The following is a 21,477-nucleotide window of genomic DNA, read 5'->3' as shown; positions in this document are numbered from 1 at the left end:
CTGATATTTTCCACTTTTGCCTTAAAAATATTGTGAGGGGCTTAAATTTTCTTCCTATGCCATGGGATTAACAATAGAGTTTTTCTTCATGGGTATTTTGTGAGGATTAAATGGAATAATGTATATAAAGTGCTTAACACAGTAGCTTCTATGTAGCACTCAGTAAACTTGAGGTATTATTATTAATAAAATAAAAAGGCGGGGAAGGAGGGGTGGCTCCCAGAACCAGTGCACTGGCTTTAGTATTCAGATTAGCCAGGCCCAAAAATACAGCCATGCACTGATTTACTAACTCTCTGCATGACTTTGGACAAAACCTATAATGTCTTTGAATCTCAGTGTTTTCAAGTAAATGAGAGACTTAGGATATATAACCTCAATTAAAAAATTTTTGTGATCCTAGTAGGGGATGTTTTTTGGAAGATCTCTCCAATCTTCCTTTTACCAGGCTTATCAAAAAGCTTTGTCATTTTGTGTAAGTAGGTGGAAGTGGTATTTATTGCCAGATGTGACCTTTTGTTTTAGCTCACTGTAGAATCCCAGGGTTAATATCACTTTCTATAAATATAGGTTTCGGGTGAGGAAATGTTCTACCCTGAGAGAAGTTTAGCTTGAGACGCTCTCATTTTAGACTCTCGGTCCGTGGGCTGTTGCTCACTGTTGGCATTCTCCCCTGGTCTCACTTCTGTCACCTCCCTCTTTAGCGATCACTGCTGTTGATAGCCACCTACAGCTTCTAAGTTCCCTGCTCAGCCTTCCCCAGCGGTTGGCATTGCATTTGAGTTGTGCTTTCTTGCTTCCTCTACCTTTTGAAATTTAAAAATAGACAATTAAAAAAAAAAAACCCACAGTCTTTCATATTGGCTGAACTCTGTTTTTATCCAACAGATTTTCTGGTGAATTCCACAGAATAACGTATACGATCAGGACTCTGCCATCAGTTCAGAATAAGCCCAGTTAAGAAACAGACAAAGAGATACGCTTTTATTTTGACTGTCAAACACGCAATCAGAAGTGGGCAGCAGCCCATGGGAGGAGGCTTTGGAAAGTGAATCAGGGAATCAGAACCGCTCCCAGCCTGCTCCTTGACTCTTCTCCTTACTGTCCAGCTTTCCTGAGCCATCATGAGGAATCGTTGGGTTCATAAGAGACCCTTTTAGAAGTCTGACTCTTGTGCTATTAATACCAAAGCTAGGTCTGGGGAAGCACAAAAAGCTTTCACAGGTCTGAGAAAAATGATTTCAGAGGCCCCAACTCACATCATAGCCAAAATATGGCAACCTCCACATTAAATATAATTTTCTTGCTAACAGAATTTTTTGAAGATTTCTTTCAGTTTTACTTTGGAATAAGGTTGATTACAAGTAAATAACTTGGCTATTAATTTCTCAGCATTATCTTAGCATATTTGTGAATTATTAAATTAAAATCTAAATCTAGCCTACCTATTGCTTCTAAAGGAAATATTTTTGATTACCAAATCAACAATTAATGAAGTTAAGCTAACATTACATTTTGTAGCTCTTTAATATTTGTTAATTTCAGTTTTTTGTTGTTATCCTGTTTTGAAGCCAATCAATGATCTTCAAGGTCTAAGACATTTTTATAAGCCCTTGAAAGGCTGGAAGGCCCCAGGCACCATACCTTAATGACCAGTGGTTAAAAATGCTCTGTCTGGGAAGTTCTAAGCTCTGAGGACTTCACTCTTTCCTTCAAGGAATGAGAGCTGATTCGCAGGACATTTACTCTAAGAAAAGACAACAAGCATGTTGGCGTATAAATAGCACTAGTGGCTAAAACAAAGGAAACCCCTACCAAAACAAAAAACAAAACAAGACAAAAAAAAAACAGAGTAACTGGGGGCTGAATCCCTGGGCTTCAGCCATTAGTTCACTGGGTGACCTTAAACAAGTGTTCTGTGGCCCTTTTCCTGCCCCAGGAGTACATTCTTAGCAGATGCATCATCCGGCCAAGATGCAAGGCCAGGACCAGCAGTGCTAGGAACTAAAAGATGGGCAGAACTGTCCAAACTTAAGAACAGAGTTTCCCTCACACATTAAAAGCGAGACACTTTTTAGGGGGGGAAGGAATAGCTCAAGTGGTAGAACGCATGCTTAGCGTGCATGAGGTCCTGGGTTCAATCCCCAGTACCTCCTCTAAAAATAAATAACCCTAGTTACCTGCCCCCACAACCCTAGTCAAAATAAAACAATTTTAAAAAAAAAAGCAACGCACGTTTTAGTGTCTACGTTATTTTGCCAAAATGAAAGAAGGAAGGGGAGGGAAAAGAGAGAAAGGAAGGTGAGAAAGAAGGAGGAAGGAGTACACTGTCAACACTTGTATTTAAAACGCTTTTGATCTTTGATTTCTGTGCAAAATGACGTCTCCCTTCTCCAGAAAGAAAGGCTTTCATGAGTTTCTCTCAGTATCCCATTCAAAAGTCATCTATTAGCTAGTTTCCCTCAGTGAGGGGCAAGGGCAATGAAAAGAACGTGGATTTCAGAATCAAATAAGTTAGGTTCAAAGCCAGCCGTATCATTTACTGCTCAGCGGTTCTCAAAGTGTGGGCTAGGGTTCTCTGAGAGCCTTTCAAGGTACCCACGAGATCAAAACTATCTTCATAATAATACTAAGATGTCATTTACCCTTTTCACTCTCTTTTCATAAGTGAATTTTTCCAGAGGTTACATGATGTGATACCACAACAGACTGGGTACATACACAGATAATCAAAATCCAACTGTCTTCTATTAAGCCAAACAATAAAGATATTTTCCAAAATGCCATTCATATCTCTAACTTTTTTTTGTTGTTCTGGAAAATATAATTACTTTTAATTTTTTAAATGACATTTATGTTAACATGTAGTGGGGTTGTTATTTTTTAAATGAATTAATAAATTCATATTTTTTTAATTCCTCAGTCTTAATGTCTCACATGGCAAACTTTGATAAATATAACCCACATTTTGAAAGTTTATTGGCATCCTCAGTAATATCTAAAAATATAAAAGGGTTCTAAGGCCAAAAAGTTTGAGAACCCCTGCACTGCCCAACCATAATTAACATTTATTAAATGTGTCTTTGTGCTAGGAGCGGTGCAAAGCACGCTAAATTCTTCACCTCTGAATTTTTGCAACAAAGCTATAAAGTAGAGGCTTAAAAAAAAAAAAAAAAAGACCTTGCTAGCCCGAGGTCTCACAGCTGGAAATGACAAAGATAATCAGGTCCTTCTGATTCCAAAGCCACATTCTTGATCACAGCACAGTACTCTTTCACAAACTCATTCTCTGTAACTTTGAAAAAGTTATTCTACTGCTCGACGTCTGGTTTTTTACCAAACATGGGCAGAGTCCTACCTCCCCTGTAGGATTCTTTTAAGAGCAGAAGAGTTAATATGCAGCAGAATGCTTAGCACAGGGGCTGCCACCAAATAGACCCTGAGAAACTGTTAACCTCCTTCCTTCCGTCCCTTCCTGTCCTTGGCATGTCAGAGCGGGGAGACTCAACAACTTCCCTTTTTCCCTCTAGATGGTCTTCCAACAGACAGAGAGGCTGATGGCACAGAAGGAGTTGATGAAGATATGATTGTGACCCAAAGTCAGACCAACTTCATCTGCCCCATTACACAGGTACTGTTTTCCCCTAATTCGCCTGAGAGTACAAGCAAATCACCTGATGGAGGCAAAGGGTTCCTGTTTGCTTTCTGACTTCGTTTCACATCTAGAATTGAGGAGGAAGGAAAGAAAAGGGATGAGGGTCGGAGAGAATGCGTGGGAAAGAGTTTTCAGTCAGTCATGCCCTTAGGGATCTAGGAATAAATTCCTGGCCCACAGGGCAAGTGACATGGGTACCACTGGTCTCCCTGCATTTTCTTCTGTGGTCATCTGCCCCAAGAGTTATCTAAAGCCATGAGATTGGGAAGTTAAACCGAGGAAGCCCCAGGTCTAGGCAAAAACTCTACCAGGTAATTGGTGAGCTTGGAGGAGTTACTGGAAGCTGATCATCATGGTTCCTGAAAGCGGAATGTCTCCTTGATTGCAGCTGGAAATGAAGAAGCCAGTGAAAAATAAAGTGTGTGGCCACACCTACGAAGAGGAAGCCATTGTTCGCATGATTGAGTCCAAGCACAAGCGGAGGAAAAAGGCCTGGTGAGTTGATGCCGTAAGGGAAGTGGCACCTTCCCAGGGGTGGTCAGTCAGAGGTGGCGTGTTCACACTGGAGGAAAAGACACTTAAACGCCTCTCCTGAAGTCCATTCACCTCCCGGAGAAATAGTGTAAACATGGAAGCCGGCTTTCAGGATAAACAATATGCGAGGGGAAAAATTAGTAATCTGTTCAGGAAAAGCTGAAGGAGCTTCCACCACACCTTCAAAACAGGAGAGGGAGGAATTGGATGTAATTTTAATTATTAGATAACAGGGATTTTTATGAATTTGTGCTGTAGCCTGAAAGAAGTGAAGAACTGTGATACTAAGATTTCTTTTCCCTTTTCTAACTACACTTACCCAAACAAGAAGGAATGGTAAATAAATAAATAAATAAATAAATAAATAAATAAATAAATAAATAAATAAATAAAATTTTGCAGCCTGAAATACAGGTAATTTATTTAAAAAACATTAAGTCAGCATTCTAAGGTAAGAATTCTTACCCATCTGTCTTGACGCTCAAGATTTAATTGTCTAGGAAAATCTTTCATATCTTTAGTTACTTAAACAACTTCCCAAATGGTTTAAGTCAATTCATGGATGACTTCCATGAGAAATTTGTTTTTTAATTGGAGTGGTTGGAGACTCTTTCTTTTCTTGTGTACATATATTTCTACCTCCTTCACACACACATACACACACACACACACACACAAGTACATACGTATGTACTCTGCCCACGACCCTGGAGGACCATGGCTCTGTTCCTGTAAGAACATGGAATCCTGAGTTGGCTAAACTGGTTTTGACTTGGTTGGCATTTCTTGTGCTCTTATCAGAGATTTGTCGAAGGAATGGAATTGCAGGTGTGACCAGTTCTCAATGGACTTCTGATAACAGTCCTTTTGATGTGTGGCCAGCTTCTCCATCGCCCAGAAATTTGCTGGTCCAGACCTAGAATTGGAATTCACCACTCCTGATCTGGGTGTGGACTGAGAGATAGGTTATTTGAGACTGTAGATAACTTGATGGTCATTCAGTCAAGTAATTTGCCCTATTTATTCTAGAAGAACTGCCTCATGGTTGCAAAATCGAGATTGAGTACATTTTAATTGTTTTGAGTTTTCAGCTTACCGTTGAGATGTGATATTTCCCTAAGGAACCTTCCATTTTCCCTATGAATTTAATTTTCTTTGTTTCTGGGCTTCTAAGCCTTCCCTTCCTACTAGCATTTTTTTCTGTTTATTCTCTGAAAAACAAAATTTTAATTTTGTTAACATAATTGCTAAGAATAGGTATTCTCAGCTAGTTCTGCTTCTCAGCTCTTCTTTCTCAAAGTTTATGATATTCTCCTGGAGTCAGATTTGAAAAGGGCAGGCACTGATACAAAGCTCATTTCTCACAAGTCCCAGGGTGGGTGGGAGCAACTCCCAGAACAGGCTCACATTTAAATGCATCTTTTTAACGGCATACTTTGACTTTCTAATGTCCTTTGCCTTTTTTGAATTGGAAATGATGTTTGGAAGCACTTGAGAAACACCTGTCGTTTGGAAAAGTTGGGTGTTTTTGTCATACTTTTATAACTTAGGTGCAGATTCTGCAAACTCTGAAGATTCTTATGGCTTAATAATAACAGTTAAGTCCAAGTAGAAGACGTCTGGGAGGTTTAGAGAGAAGGTAGTATTTTTGTTGGGACTTGAAAAATGAGAAGGATTTCAGAGAAGAATGATGAAGAGTCTTTCTAGCCAAGAGGCTCGCCCCATTCAGAGTCTGTTCTACTTGGTGATAGTAGGTACGGTTGCAGTTACAGTATATTAGCTGGGGATTGGAAGGATGCTATGGACGGTAGCAATAGGGGCGTGGTGTAAATTCTCTCTCTATTCTATACTCATTGGAGAGGGCATCAGATGTCATGATTTCATGAATTTCCTCATCTATAAATTGATGGTGATAGTTGTAAGTGCCTCAAGGGTATGTTTGAAATTTGAATAAGGTATATATGTAAAGCACTTAAACTACCTGTCACATGGTCAGACTCAGTAAACCTTACCCCTCCTCCTCCTCCTCCTCCTCGTCATTCTTGCCACCATTATTCTATAGGCAAGAGAATACATTGTGGAGTTTTGAGGGAACGAGGCAAGTCAACCTGGATTTTAGGAAGTGATTCTAGTAGCAATTCAGGGGAAGGATTAATAAAGGCAGGAGGTGAAGATGTCAATGAGGATGCTTTTGCAGGAGATGAAGGTACAGGTAATGAGACCTTGGACTTAGAGGCAGGAATCACAGATGGAAGGGAATGAGGTAGGAGAGTGATCGTGGAGCTACCATCAACAGAATTTGATAACCAAAAGTTGAAGGATGACTGACATGTCTAAACTGGGCGATGTCATTAGCCAACAGAGAGGGCATAAGAGAGAAACATATTTAGGAAGGATTATAAGAAGCACAGTCTGGGTCATGCAAAGTCTGAGGTCCTAGCAATAGAGCCGTTTGGAAGTATCCAGGAGGTGCAGAAAATGTGGGTGTTTGCACTCAGGAGAGAGCTTTGGGCGTGAGATGTTGACTGTGAGGTTATTTGGTACAGAGGAGTCAGACCCACTCGTGTGCCAGCACGGGTGCCGCTCTGGACTGGATGGAACTGCCAACCGAGAGCCCCCAAGGATGCGACCTTGGCCTCACTCTGAGCAACATGAGGCCAGGGTCCAGCTTGGCTCTGCTCACCATGCTACCCTCAGCATTTGATACAGACCCACCTAAAAGAATATTACTCATTAATGACAAGGCAGTCAGAGGAAGAAGACTCCAGCAAAGCAGTCTAAGGTGAAGCCGGGAGAGAGAGGACGAGAGATGAGAGACTTGAGTATTGTGGGAGCCAGTAGGGGAGTGGGCAGGGTCTTGGAGATGAGGTACACTGCATTTGGCAACAGATTAGAATCCAGGGCCCTTCAGAACCTACTCCAGAGGTTCCTGACGGAGCGCGAATTAGTGTCATTTAACAGGATGCATGTTAGGGCGATGAGCAATTCTGGGTTCTCTTTGTTTAAAAACGTCCATGACACATCCAGTTTGAGAAATCTCAATTCTTCCTCCTGGATGATTCTAATTGTGTTTTGTTAGATGGGAGTTCCAGGTACACCGTGTTACTGGGCACTGACTAAATGTTACTATCCATGAGGTCTCCTGGAACACCTCTTTCCACTGGCTTAAGTCAGAATGAAATTGTTGAGACTCTAGCCCTAACTAAATACAGTAGTTAGAATAATTTCCTAAAACACATCTCTTAACAATCAGGCTGTTTATTATCTTACTAATAAAACTGCCTTGTGATTTCCATGTTAATAAGATATTTCCAGTTATCTACAGTCATTTCTTCCCTTTTTTAAGAACAGAAACTATATTAACAAACAGTCACATTGAAGAGCATAGAGAGAAAATTAAGTTGAACAGAAATGTGTCCTTGTACAGCAGAACCTCCAGCATTACGCTTGCAGTCCCTATTTTACCCATTTACCAACTAGTCAGTTAACCCTTCAGAGCCTCAGTTTCTTCATCTGTAAAACGGGAACAGCAACAACATCTCACAGAATTTCAGGATCAAAAAAAAAAAAAAAACAAAACAGTGGGGAATTCCAGTCTCGGTCTGGACCAGCAAATTTCTTGGCAGTGGAGAAGCAAACCACTTAGAGGAAAGCTCTTTTTGGACTCTAGAGCACTGAACAAATAGCAGTCAGGCTACTGAGGTCAAGACCGTTCATGTTTTTATTACTTACCTCATTGCTTAGTGACACATTATTTTAGACTCGGAGGATGAAGGATAGAGTTACTTTCTGTGTTCAGGTATGAAGGGAATCCATCCCACTCAGATTTCCAGAGGTGTCTATAGACTTGCTTTCTAGAACTTTCTAGAGCTGGATTGGACCTTGGAATTCTTGGAGCCCAGACCCAGGAGCTCATCAGATTCAGACTCCTGTACTTTTGAGCTGATGCCGAGGCCAAGGTTCCCTACAGTCTGTGAGACCCCTAAGATCCTGGTCCCTCTGTTCAGCAGATGCTTGCTGGCTGCCGCGGTGGAATGTTCTGCCCCGTCAGTGACCCGAGTTCAGGACTCAGCCTCTCCTTCCAGGCCTGTAGGTCTGAGTCCTGCACTGCAGTGACACGAGAGCTTAAGACTGGGTATTGCCACACCTATCTTGCTCACCAGGATGTCGTGGGATTTAATGCACTAATGCTTATGTAGGGTGTTCTGTCTCCCGAGGAGGAGTGCCCTGATTCAGTATCATGTCATTCTGACCTTGTGTTTTCCTCTTTAGTTTAGAAACTTGTGTTTGTTTATTTGGGATGGGGTGAGAAACAAGGCTCTCTCCCAGCTCCTGCATCATCTTCTCCTCCAGAAAGCCTTCCCGAAACCCTCACTCATGCTGGACAAAATGCCCCGCCCCCTGTTTCCCCCAGCGCCCTGTCCGTTCCCACCAGCATCTTCGGTGGGGCTGGATCTTCTCCGCATGGCCCTTGAGGACAGAAGTTGCGTCCTAGAGCAGGAACCGCGCATTGCAGCACCTGAGTGAATTCCTGGACCCTCGTCACACATCACCTTACTTATTTCTCATGACAACCCTACACTGCACCTTCATAGAAGAAGAAACTGAAGCCCATTAATTAAGTCACTTGCCCAGAGTTCCACAGCCAGCTTTGTGCCCAGGGCTTTTTCATTCTTGAGCCGGTATTTGTGTCTTTAGGCCGTCTGGCTCCCCTTGGGAGGGCTTTTTGGTTAATGCCTCTGTCCACAGAGTTGATCCCCAAAGTGAGCTCAGTCCTCTTTGTCTGACACGGGTCACCCTGGGCTCCGTCCCACCGAGACGCGCTGGCTCTGCAGTGGCGCGATGCGGTTAATGCCATCACACATTCTCAGAATGCTCTCATTTACTGACTAAAACCACTGATGTCATCAGGAAGTCCTCCCCACCTCACTCTCCACTTCCCTAAAACAGCTTATTCACTGTCTGGCTATTGGTGTTAAAGACTTTGTTCTGTGGAGTCGGGGGGAGGCCAAGGCCCAGCAGTCAGAGTGCATGTGTGGGGGGTTGGTGAGCATTAGCTGAGAGTCTTCCCAGCAACTTAGAGTTGCATGTCCACGTCACGGAAGTTGAAATGATGAAAAATGCCTTTTCTGAAGTCATGAATGTGTCCATTTCCTTTTCATAATCTCAGCTTATTCACTTTCATGCCTGAAGAAAATTCACTGTGAGACATCAGGGTGTTTTAAACTAGTGTAAAACGTTTCTCAGGCACCTGCAATCCTTCCCCTGACACAAAGCCAGATCGTCAGAGTGGTGCCCACGGGAGCCAAGTCACCGAGATCCTCTTTCATATAATCACGTTTTAGCACGTGTATCCGACCATATAAGGCATATTTCAGTATTTTAAAAATAAATATTGTTAGCAAGCGTGTTATTCATTACGTTGATTAATGCCTCTCTAAAATAAAGATGCCTTGGTCCAGAAATCGAGACCAAAAGAAAGTTTCTCTTCCGTGTTGAACTGTAGCGCTTCCTACTACTGGACAAATTAGAGCTCCCGTAATCAGCTTTCTTCCCCTTCTGGTTTATAGCTTTTGTCTTATATTTGTTATTTTTTATGTTAATATACCTGTGCTTTTTTGAAGCGTTGTCTCAGACCACTGGGCCGGAGCTCTGTGTGGGGCGGAAACCTACATTTGTATTTCACAGTTGGGTGCTTAGGAGCCAGCACGGGGCCAGTCACAGAACAGGGTCAGCTGAATGCGTGAATGTGAGCGTGTCTGTGCTGGAGGTGTGCGAGCTGCAGACAGATCAGCAGCTTTAACCAGAAGACTGATGAGTAGGGAACAAATGACAGTCACCGGAGGTCATAGAGAGAATGAACGTTACTGCGTGCTGCGTTGCCTGTGAAACTGGGATTCTGCCCCTGTTTTAAATCTGAGGACTCAGAGGTGCGAAAGGTGAAGTGAGTTGCCTGTGGTCTCCTAACTAGCATGTAGGCAGCGAAGTTAGAATTCAGACCCCGGTCAGCTTGACTCCGAGTACTGGGCCCTCTACTCTACCAAGGTCTGGTTCATGCTGAGCAGAAATCAGGTGACTTCACCCAACCCACTGCCTTCAGAGGAGACCACATCTAAACAGAACCATGACTCACCCACTGATTTCTTCAGCCACAGCTTTTCCCCCAAGTCCCCAGCAGCCCACTCAGTCTCTCCACGGAGAGGACTAGTGGGCATTTCAGAGGGCGCATATAGCAACCAGGACGCCTGACTCCATCCCAACCTGGTTTTCCAGTTCTAACCATGGAGACGAAGGGTACCACCAGTCTCCCTTCAGCTCTTTCCTTCACACTCTACATTGGGTCCATCAGCAAGTCTCATGGGTTCTGCTTCCAGCTGTATCAGAAGCTGATCACTGCCATGCCCTCATCCAAGCTGCCCTCTCTTTCCTGACTGCTGAATGATCCCCTCCCTTCCCAGCTTCCCCTCCGCCTGTGGTCTGCATTGAGCGGCCAGAGCCATGTTTTCTAAATGTGAACCAAATCCCATCCCTCCCCTATCTCATGTTTCGTATTTAAAATAAAATCCAAAGCCCCGCTCCCCCTCCGACCTCATCTCCAAATGCCCTCTGTCTTGCCCTCGGCATTCCAGCCACACTGACCGTGATCTTCCTCCTGGGCACCAAGCGTTGGCCTCCTCGGCTTCTCCGCATGCCGCTGCCTCTGCCTCTGCCCGGGCCACGTACAGCCCTTGTTCCAGATAAGACCTCCCCAGCGAGCCTCGCCCTGACCCCTGCTAGATAAGCCTCGGCCCACACTCTCCCCCGTGACCCAGCTTTTTAGCCCTCGTAGCCCTTAATGCCACCTGAACTCACAGCAAGCATCTGTTTGGTGACTTACTGGTCATCTGTCTCCCCCACTGGAAAGTAAGCCCCGTGAAGTGGGCGTTGTCTGTGCCCCCAGCACTGGACAGGCCCTGGCTCAGAGGGGCACTTGATGGACAAGTGAATGAGTGCACATCAATCGTGATTTTTAAAATGTGCACCTTTTTTGGTAAAATGGTCTCACTTAAATATTACACAGCCATAAAAAAGAACAAAATTTTGCCATTTGCAGCCACGTGGATGGACTTGGAGGGCGTCATGCTAAGTGAAATAAATGAGAGAAAGACAAATACTGTACAATACCATTTACATGTGGGACCTAAAAAACAACAAACTAGTGAATGAAACAAACAAACAAAAAAAGCAGACTCACAGATACAGAGAACAAACTCGTGGTTCCCAGTGGGAGAGGGAAGAGAGATGGGAGGGATGGAGTAGGAGAAAAAAAGGGGGGGTTATTATAGGATTATATGAAGTCACCTGTGTGAAAGTTTTGAAAATTGTGAAACACTATAGTATTTAATGAATCTTTCATTCAATTAAAAAAAGAGCCCTCACTTAAATTCTTGCACGTGAGAGTTTACGCTGACGGCATTAAGGTGAAGCGGCATGAGTTGATTTTCTTATCCCTCACAGTTGCCCGAAAATTGGCTGTAGCCACACAGACGTGCGAATGTCGGATCTCATCCAGGACGAGGCACTGAGAAGGGCGATTGAGAGCCACAACAAGAAAAAACACCGGCAGTCCGACTAGGAAAAGCCACCAGCCTGCAAGGAACTCCGCAGCCTACCTCCTACCCCAGACATCTGTAGAGAGTGATGCTTGTCCAAGCACTTCGACTGGCTGCATAGCATACTTTGGGGTAAAATTGAAGGTTTTAGTGTATTTGAAAGCATTTTTCTATGTTACAATAAAAATTCAAGTATATCATATTGTTTATTTTTTAAGTGTTCTGTAATTTTAAATAAAACTTTGATTATCTGCCGTGTGTCCTGTCTCTGCGCCTCCCGGGGTGTAAATTGTTCCAGTGGTGCAGGCTGGGTGATCCCAGGCTCCCTATTTCTAATCCTTCAGACTGTTTTTTTTATTATTATAGTTTTAACAATAACAACAAAAAATGTCTTGCAGGGGATATTGGGAATAGAAACACCCCAATTGCAAGCATTTTCTATCAGAATAGCAAAGTCAGTTTCCTTAACCCATATTTACTTTGCATATTGACAGTTACAAATATGTAAATACTTTTATTTGTCGTTCTGACGGGCACAGAATGCTCCAGTTGCAGCCTTATCAGCACGATGATAATTGATGCTAGAATGGAAACTTCGCTGCAGCCTTCCGAGGGCCTCAAGTGTCTTCAGAAGCAACCACATCCTGGCTGTTCTCTGCCCTGCTCTGTGGCTCTCAGCAAGTGGCTTCAGCCCCCTGGGCCTGGGGGTCTTCAGCCATGAAATAAAGAATAAGATGTTCTCTACAGCCCCAAAAGTCTGTAGATTTATGATCTATGACCAGCAAGCCCTTTACATTGAGTATCATTGATTATATTCTATTTGTATGAAAAGTGCTCATCTCTTAATCATCTTCATTGCCACCTTTTATCGACTAGAATATTCAATTAAACCAAATGAAGCATACCTTGACTATACTAGGAAACCAAGAATAGCTAATGATGGCTAATGTTTATTGAGCACTTACTGTGTACCAGGTGCTATTCCAAGCACTTTACATATGTATGAACTCCTATAATTTTCACAGTCTGATGAGAGAAGTACAGTTATTATTCCCACTTTACTGATAAGTAAAATGAGGCACAGAGACGTGAAGTGGAAAAATCACACAGCCAGTAAGTGGCTGAGCTCTGATGGAAACTTAGGTCATCTGGTCCCAGAGTCTGGATTCCCAATCACATCTTCCCTATTTATTTATTTAGAATCTAATAATATGTTTAAAGTCTACGTTTAAAAAACTGAACCTTTTGTTAAATAAACGAGCATATATGTGTGTAGTGTGCCAAAAAAATTCACTAAAATCCAGGAGATAACTGGATTTGACATCATATAGTAAAGGCCATGAAATAATAACATATATTTAAGTTTAAAAGCATGGTCTAAAATGGAAGAATTACTTTTGAAAACATTTTCATGGAACTCAGAAAGTAGTATGACATTCAGTTGTCTGCAAACTAAGTAATTTTGAATTTCTTAAGATGCTTTATCTGAATCAGGCTTCCTGAGGAAATGATTATGTTTGAGCCAGAACAAACATACTTTTCATGGAATGTAGCTCTTTTTTGAAATGATTTGTTTCCTCAACAGATAGGGACAAGAATGAAATGCTTGCTCAAGGTTTGATTTGCATTTTCCCCAACTCTTTCTAGAGAGAATTCCAGAATATTGGTGTGGACACTGATAATAGTTAGAAAAATGCAAACACCATTCTACTGTGGAAAAGGTAGTGTTTGTATCCTGCAATTTTTCTTTTTCCTTCCTTTGACTTCAGGAATATATATTTGTCCAGCCAATTAAAGAATTTGCAGTTTTACGTTTTTAATCTTTGAAGATTTATCATTTGCTTGTCATTATCAATCTGGCACATTTGTTAAATTTCTATTACAGGAGTTTTCCAAAAAAGTGAAGCCTTTTCTTCAAAGGAACTTGTTTTTCTCTTACTGAGAAATCCAGTAATACACGCCGGCTAAAAGGGAAGCAGTTCTAGTCAAAGGGGAGGTGGGGGTACCATCCCCTTCTTCCCAGGGCAGCCCCAGAGTCTTGGCTGAGATTACTCAGGACCCCATGAGCGGCATTTAAAAACTGCACCAGATACTGTAACTAAATCTTTTTTTTTTTAGATATGACTGATTTAGGACTTGGACAATTGTGTGAACATGGCATTTTAAAACATGGCTAGTTCCTTTAAGAAATTTCCAGTTGAGTAAGTTTAAAACATTACCACAAACTCCAAACGGTAAGATAATTTCTCACCTTATATAGAACTTCAAACATGGAGTGTCCAGTTTGAAGCAACTCCCGCAGTGAGGCTGCTCCCAGCTGAGCACGCCCCTGCTGAAGTTTTCTGTGCAGAGAGAGAGATATTACAGGACCAGGGGGAATGGAGGCCACTGGGAACTGATGGCTGACTACGTACCAGGCTCAGGTCTAAGTGCCTTAAATGTATCACTTAAGTGAATCCCCACATCCCTAGAAGGAAGTCTTATTGCTCCATTTTACAGATGAGGAAACTGAGGGTTGGAGTCATTAAGTCATGAGGTCACTGACTTGTGCAGGTTAGTGGTAGAGCCTATGCTGGGACAGAATAGTGTGTGCGGAGGGAACTCTGACCCACTAGGCTGTTTGTCCCAGGGCCATAGAAGACACATCAATGGTCAGCAGACACGCACTTTCATCCCATCTTCCTTATTTCTGTTACTAAGACCACCATTTCCCAGGCTTGCAACATTTTCCAGTCATCGGTGCATTTTGCATAAGCCAATGTTCCTTCATTGCCTCTGTAAACACCCTACCAAGTCCAGGCCCTCCCTCCTGGCCTTGCACTTGAGGCCTCTCACCGGCCTTCCAGCTGGTCTCCAACCTCTCATCACCACCCCCACCCCATGTTAATCTACTAGAACACTGGGTGATTCTACCTCCTACTCAAAACCTTCCAAATGAAGTTTAGGCCTGGCAGTCAGGATCCTACCACCGACCAGCCCCACTCCTGTCCCCCTAAAACCCCCCAACCCTCCCCAACACTTCATTCACCTGCTTTCTTTATGGCGGGGTTCCTTGCAGATGTAATGACATATTCCTGACCAGCACATTACAGGTGACCTTGAGCCGGTCACTTTACTGCTCCAGGCCTCAGATTTGTCGCATAAACTAAAGCTTTGGACTTCTCGAGATTTCTTTAAACCCTAAGATTCCTGTTCAAAGACTATGTCCTATGGCCCTATATGGATGGCCCTTTTGAAGGAAAACAGGCTGACTTGGAAATTAGTGTATATTTGAATCAAATGGGCACATTATTTGGTTCAAATATACACTTCAACTATTTATTCAGAACTTTTTATGCCGTGTTTTGTGTTAGTCTCTTTGGATACAAAAATCTTGCTTCCAGAATGTTTCTTGTGTAGTTGGGATAGACAGGTATGTGAAAAAATAAATTCCATAAAGTGTTATGTGAGTACCATGTGTAGCAGACAGTAGCAAAAAGAAAGGAAATACAGGAAAATTAAGTGAAAATTGTATTTTAGTAAATCAGGTAACAAGATTCAAAGCATGTTAATAAAATGTCTGTGAAACCTTCTGACTGGAAGATGGGAGGGTGGGTAAATCATGAGAGTAGATTACCCAGCAGTATTGGAAACCTGTTATGCTTTGGAAATCTGCCTTCCAGCATGTGTCAAACTTTGTGGAAGTGGATAACTATTCTGAAAAGAAAGCAATTAAAACCGAGCTGGATCAGGAACTCTCATACATCGCTTGCGGATGTGCAAATTGGTGCAGTTGCTGAAAAGTTTAGCTTTTTTTTTAACATTTTTTTAATTGAGTTATAGTCATTTTACAATGCTGTGTCAAATTCCAGTGTAGAGCGCAATTTTTCAGTTATACATAAACATACATATATTCATTGTCACTTTTTTTTTTATGTCAAATGTAAATTTACCATACAACCCATCAGTTTCACTCCTTGGTATCTACCCAAGAGAAGTAAAAACTAGGTTCACGCAAAGACTTGTGTATGAATGTTCATAGGTAACATGCTTTATCATAGCAAAGAAGTGGAAACAATCTAAACGTCCTGCTGGTGAACAGATAAACAGAAGCAGTGAATCCATCCAACGGAATTCTACTTGGCGACAGAAAGGAGCCAAGTCTCAATGCTTGTAATGTGGTTGAACATTATGCTGGATGAAAGGAACCAGTCACAAAGATCAAAAAGTGTCCATCATGAGTCCATTTACATGAAATGTCCAGAAAAGATGGTTCTGTAGGGACAGAAAGAAGATTATTGGTGGCCTGAGACTGGTGAGAATGAGGAGTAACTTGCACAGGGAATTGCTTTGGGGTGAAGGAAATGTTCTAAAACCAGACTGTGGTGAGGGTGACACAACTCAAGGTGTATTAAAAGCCATTGACTCCAATATGTAAAGCAGGTGAATTTTATGGTATATAAATGACACAAATAAGCTGAAGAGGGGATTGCTTTACAGGAGAGGGAGGGAGAGACTTCCTGCTGGTCATTTGGAAAGACTGTCAGCTGTTGGTGCCCCCAACTCAGCCAGGAACCACATCTCTATCAGTATTTTAGGAAGCGGTTTTGAATCTTGATTTTTTTTTTTTTTTGGAATTTTTAAATTGAAGTATAATCAGTTTACACTGAATCTTAATGTTAAAGATTAGCGTGAAATAAAAAGTTCTATTCAAGCCTCAGGGAATCCAAGATTAAAAGAATCAATTACTTAAAAAAAATTAGTAAGAGTTAATGAGAGGGAATATGAAAATGAATATAAGTATGTATATGCATGTCTAGGCAATTGTGCTGTACACCTGAAACTGACACACGGTAACAGACTGTACTTCAATAAAAAAAATTTTTTTAAAGAGTTAAAGAGAGGATAAGATTAAATAGTGATTTATAACAATAAGGAACTTGGTTTTGCCTATTTCTATTTCTTCATCTCCCAATTGTATATTCATTTTTGTATGCAATGATCACTGATAGTAATCAATAGTTCCAATTAGCTACTTTTTTTTTAATATAATGGAGTGAAGGCCCTGCCTAGTTCTTTTCTCTGTTCATCCTGCCATTGGCAAGGATGAAATTCAGTCCCTAAGGACGACCTCGTGATCATTCAGTGGATGACAAGATGACCCAAACTTATAACAAGATCATAAACATTTATGACCACAAAAAGGAACATTCAGTGGGGATTTTTTTTTTTCATGAACAAATACAAAGTCGGTCTTAAAACGAAAAGAAAAAGCAAGATACAATTATGAAAGGAAGCAGCCCAGGGATCATCGTCCGTCATAACCAGAATGCAAACCAAGTGCAGTGCTGTCAAGGAAGAGGTCAGGATGCTGCCGGCATGTTCGGGAAAAGTTGTCGTTCAGAGTCAGGGAGGACTCTGGCCATCATGGCCACTACAGTATACAGAGAATTTGGAGACCCTGATTAGCCCTGAGAACAGCACAAACAAGGCTAAGGATGATGAAACATGGATACTATGCTGGAAGACATTGGGATGTTTTTGCCCATAGAGAAAAAAACCTGAGGCTTCTGTTTCACATAAAACATGCGGCTTTTTGAGGAATCACAAGGTGATAGACAATAAAAACCATGAGAGGACCAATTAAAGGTTCTTTGGTAGTCAGAATCAAAAATTACCATTAGCATCTCAGCATAAGCGCTCCTATCCAGGAAACCAGGGACCCCCAGGGGACTGTAAATAAAATTCAGAAGGTTTATGAATTATGTGGGGAGAAAAATGACATCTTTCCTTTTACTAATCTCTAACTGGAATCAACGATTTCCTACAAGTATGAATGTAGGCAATGAACTCCAGTAAAATTAGTAGTATCTGAACGTCATCACCAATAAAAATGATAAATGTTTTCATGTGGCATTCCTGTTGATATAAAGATAAATTTACACTCACTGCATCTTTTAAAATACAGTTCTTAGTTTCCTTCTGGCAATGATGAGCTAACAGCAATTGGATTTACCTCTCACCTTTAATAAGAAATCTGGACAATATACGTAGTATGAAATGGTGGTTTTTGGACATTAGCTGTTGCCTTTGCTTCCTGCCTGAATTGTTCCCAAGTAGTGGGAGAGGGACCTAGGTGGAGCCTGGTGATCTGTCTGAGTTGAGAAAACAGAGTTGAAGGTTCAGGGAGGCCAAGGAGCTAGACTTTGCAGAGCTGAGGACAGGAGGCAGGAGAGTGGCTCAGAGACTGAGTTCCAGAGACACACAGAGGGTCCCCCTGGAGTCTTCAGCTGAGTCATATTCAGCTCGTGCCTGTGAGGAAACTACCTGAGGCTGGGAAAAAACCTCCCAGAGGATCAGAGGGAACAAAAACTGGGGTTTGTTCCCAGGCCCAAGAATGTTCTTTCTCCCACCAGCCAGAGTGGGGCAAAGTTAGCTGTGGACTAAAAGGATGCATGCCTCCTGCTTAACAGTGCTTAAAAGCAAGCCTCAGGAGCAAGAGTAAGCATTTGTATGAAGAGCCAGACAGTAAACATTCTCAGCTTTGCAGATCATTTGTTCTCTGTCACAATTACTCTGCATGAAAGTGGCCGTGGACAATATGGAAATGAATGCTAGTGGTGCTGTGCCAATAAAACTTTATTTACAGACACTGAGAAGTTAATGCAATTTTCACATACCACAAATTCTTAATTTTTCTTTTCTTATGCTTTTGATTTTTTTCAACCATTTAAAAACATAAAAACCATTCTTAGCTCATGAGCCATACAAAAACAGAAAGGGAGGTCAGATTTGGGCTGTAGTTTGCTGAGCTCTGATCAAAAAGATTGAACTGTCCCTAATTAACTGCATCCCAGAACAAGGCTCAGAAATATTTAAGAGAATACCAAAAAATAAAAAAATCCAGCACCCAATAATGTCAAACTTACAACATCTGGTACCCAACCAAAAAGTTCCAGGCATACAAAGAAGAAAGAAAATATGTTTCACAATAAGTAGAGAAATTGTTCAATAGAAATAAACCCCAAAATGACACAGATGGTAGAATTAATAGACAAGGTCATTAAAACAGCTATTGAATATATACTCCACATGTTCAGAAATGTAGAGGAAAGTACAGCATGTCGTGGAGACACAAAAAAATGACTAAATCAAATTCCTGGAAATAAATATATCTGCAATAAAAATTACACTCGGTGTCATTAACAGCAGATTAGACACTATAGCAGAAAAGATTAGTGGAGTTGAAGATAAAATAATAGAAAGTATCCAATGGAAACACAGGGAGGAAAAGATCACAGAAAACAGTAAACAGAGATCAGCAAGTTGTGGGACAGCATTAGACAGCCTAGCACATGTATTTGGAGTCCCCAAAGGAAGACAGAAAGGAAACAGAAAAGGTGTTTGAAGAAATAAAATACGATACATATTAAATCTGCTGCTAGATCTCATTTGCTGTGTTAAAAGAGAAGCATGTCTACTAGATCACAAATTCGCTTTTTGAAATGGTTTTATAACTATATTTTCAGTAAAACTGGTTTCCTTTGGAATCTGACACTTGGTTGAAAGCATTGTTCTGAAAAGGGGTGGAACACTTCACGCGACCGCCCAGGAGTCCAGGACACAATGAAGGTTGACAGCCCTATTGGTACTTGTACCCTCCTCTTTTGTGGGCCTCTCCTCTCCCATGGTTCTGGGGCATCCACTGGCAGGGTCTGCTCTATTCACACACCTCCAACCCCTATCACAGAGCCTGGTACCTCACAGACGTTCACCAGTTAGTGAAGAGGGCCTAGGGGAAAAAATGAATGTTCTCTATGTCCTTGGAAGATTAAACAAGAAGAAATATGCATAAATTAATGCAAGTGGAGTTCCCCCCAGACCAATGGTAGTTAGCAACTGTCAGAGTTCATCCAACACTTCTCACGTACATTATCCCATTAATTCTCCCAACCTCCCTGGGTTCAGATAAGGAAATTGATGACCAAAGACAAACTCTTTTCCCAGGTCTTTGAGCTTGTGAGTGTTGGGGCCAGGATTGGAAAGCATATTTCCCTGGGTCAGGGCTGTGGCTCAACAGAAAAGAACTGCTGGGTGATGGCAGATCAAGTCCTGGGCCAAACCATGAAGCAAGACCTTGAGGAATCCCCATCTTGGTAGCTGGGATTCTCTCAAATGCAGTTCCTGGATTCTTCTAACACTTGGCTCTAACGCCCTTTCATTAAGATGAACTCACACCGTGGGCCCTCCAGGAGGGGTGGTGGGTGATGGGGAATCAAAGATGCTGCCAGAGGATGTCTCAGCTCTTAGACCTGCCTCAAATTCTCACAGGATCTCTAACTTCCTTCCCCAAGGGCTTCTTTCTTGATTCTGTTGATATGCGAGCAGTAGAGGGTGGGGTCTTGGGAAGCTGTGCTTGTTCTAGGCAGCACCTCACAGCCACACAGGTTCAGAAGAGCATTGGTTCTTGCTACCTGTATCTGACTTCTCTCCAAGACCAGTGAGGGCTTTCCTCCCTACTGCCCTTCATCAAAATGAAAGACAAGAGCCTACATCATTGAAACGACTCTTTTGCTAGCTATTGAAGTAATACGATGAATACATACTTCAAGGTTGGTTAGGATACGATACAGCAAAAGTGTGCAACCTTCAGAACAGAGTCAAGCTTCAGCACCGCTGGGCGTCAGGGAGGATGTTGAGTGCTCCCTTGCACTTTATCTCCTGCTCTCCTCCTGCACCAGGTACCTTCTACCTTGTGACTTATCCTGGCGTCACATGACCTTCCTTTGACTGGGTTCTGAGGGTGGAATCCACATCTGACTCACATGTATTCCCCAAGCTTCAAGATTTCTCAAAGTGAGGTCCAGGAATACCTTTATCAGAGCATCTGAAGAGCTTATTAAATGCAGGTACCTGGGCCCCACTCTGACTGACTGAGTCAGAAACCTGGGAGGCAGGCCCAGGCACCTGCTTTGAGCACATTCTCCAGCTGATTGAGATTCACACGCCACGTGAGGACTGTAGGCACCTGGCATGTAAGGAAAAACCCAAATGAGTTAATGTTGGGTTAAGAAAGCTGAACTGAACGACACATGTACACCATCTAAACACCACATTCTCTGTCAAAAGCTCAGAAAGGACCATCGGTAAACACAAAAGGTTGTACATCTTTTTCTTCTTATTAAAAAAAAATCTGCTGAGTGGAAAGCCTGATGACCCACTTCAACCCGGGTCCACCCTTCACATCCTCCCTGCCATGTCAGATTTCACTGCCCAGATTATTTTTAATTGCCCCACTTGGTGGCATCCCCTCATCTCTGTGCCCCAGGGCCCCATGTACGGTAAAGTTGCAATTAAAACAAACCCAAACAAACAAAACCCCTCTCACTCGCTGTCTCCTACAGATCTAAGTTTCATACACACTGAAAGCTTGGAAACAGACTAATGTGGTTCCAGAGAGAGAAATCTCTATAACCATCTATTCCCTCAGCTGGATCTAGGCTCCATCCAGATTTTTGGTATGACAATTGGCTTCATCAAGAAAGTAGTGTTTCACCAACTCTAGCTGTTCAAGCTCCTCCGTTAGAGTTTAGCCATATCCATTTATAACCTATATTATCATTTGCTTAATTGTTTACTTTAATCAAGTCACTTTAAAAACATGTCTCGCCTTCTCCTAAGGAATATGAAATTGCAGGTGTGATGTGCAAAGTATAT

General features: G+C 42.1%; 1 protein-coding gene across 3 annotated transcripts in view; it reads left to right on the top strand.

Moving 5' to 3' along the window:
- Positions 1–12,032, top strand: part of NSMCE2 (NSE2 (MMS21) homolog, SMC5-SMC6 complex SUMO ligase) — a 208,541-nt gene extending 196,509 nt beyond the window's left edge. For all 3 annotated transcript variants that reach the window (XM_032467922.1, XM_014555064.2, XM_006179719.3), the window contains 3 exons: positions 3,531–3,631; positions 4,044–4,150; positions 11,687–12,032. In XM_032467922.1, the coding sequence (XP_032323813.1) occupies positions 3,531–3,631; positions 4,044–4,150; positions 11,687–11,804 (326 nt within the window). In that variant the 3' untranslated portion in view covers positions 11,805–12,032. The remainder of the gene's footprint in view (positions 1–3,530; positions 3,632–4,043; positions 4,151–11,686) is intronic.
- The last annotated feature ends 9,445 nt before the right edge of the window (positions 12,033–21,477 follow it).

This window comes from Camelus ferus, chromosome 25 (genome assembly GCF_009834535.1).
Source record: "Camelus ferus isolate YT-003-E chromosome 25, BCGSAC_Cfer_1.0, whole genome shotgun sequence".
NCBI classification, from domain to species: Eukaryota; Metazoa; Chordata; class Mammalia; order Artiodactyla; family Camelidae; genus Camelus; species Camelus ferus.
Note: the sequence above shows the minus strand (reverse complement) of the source record. Positions and strands in the feature narration are given on the sequence as shown.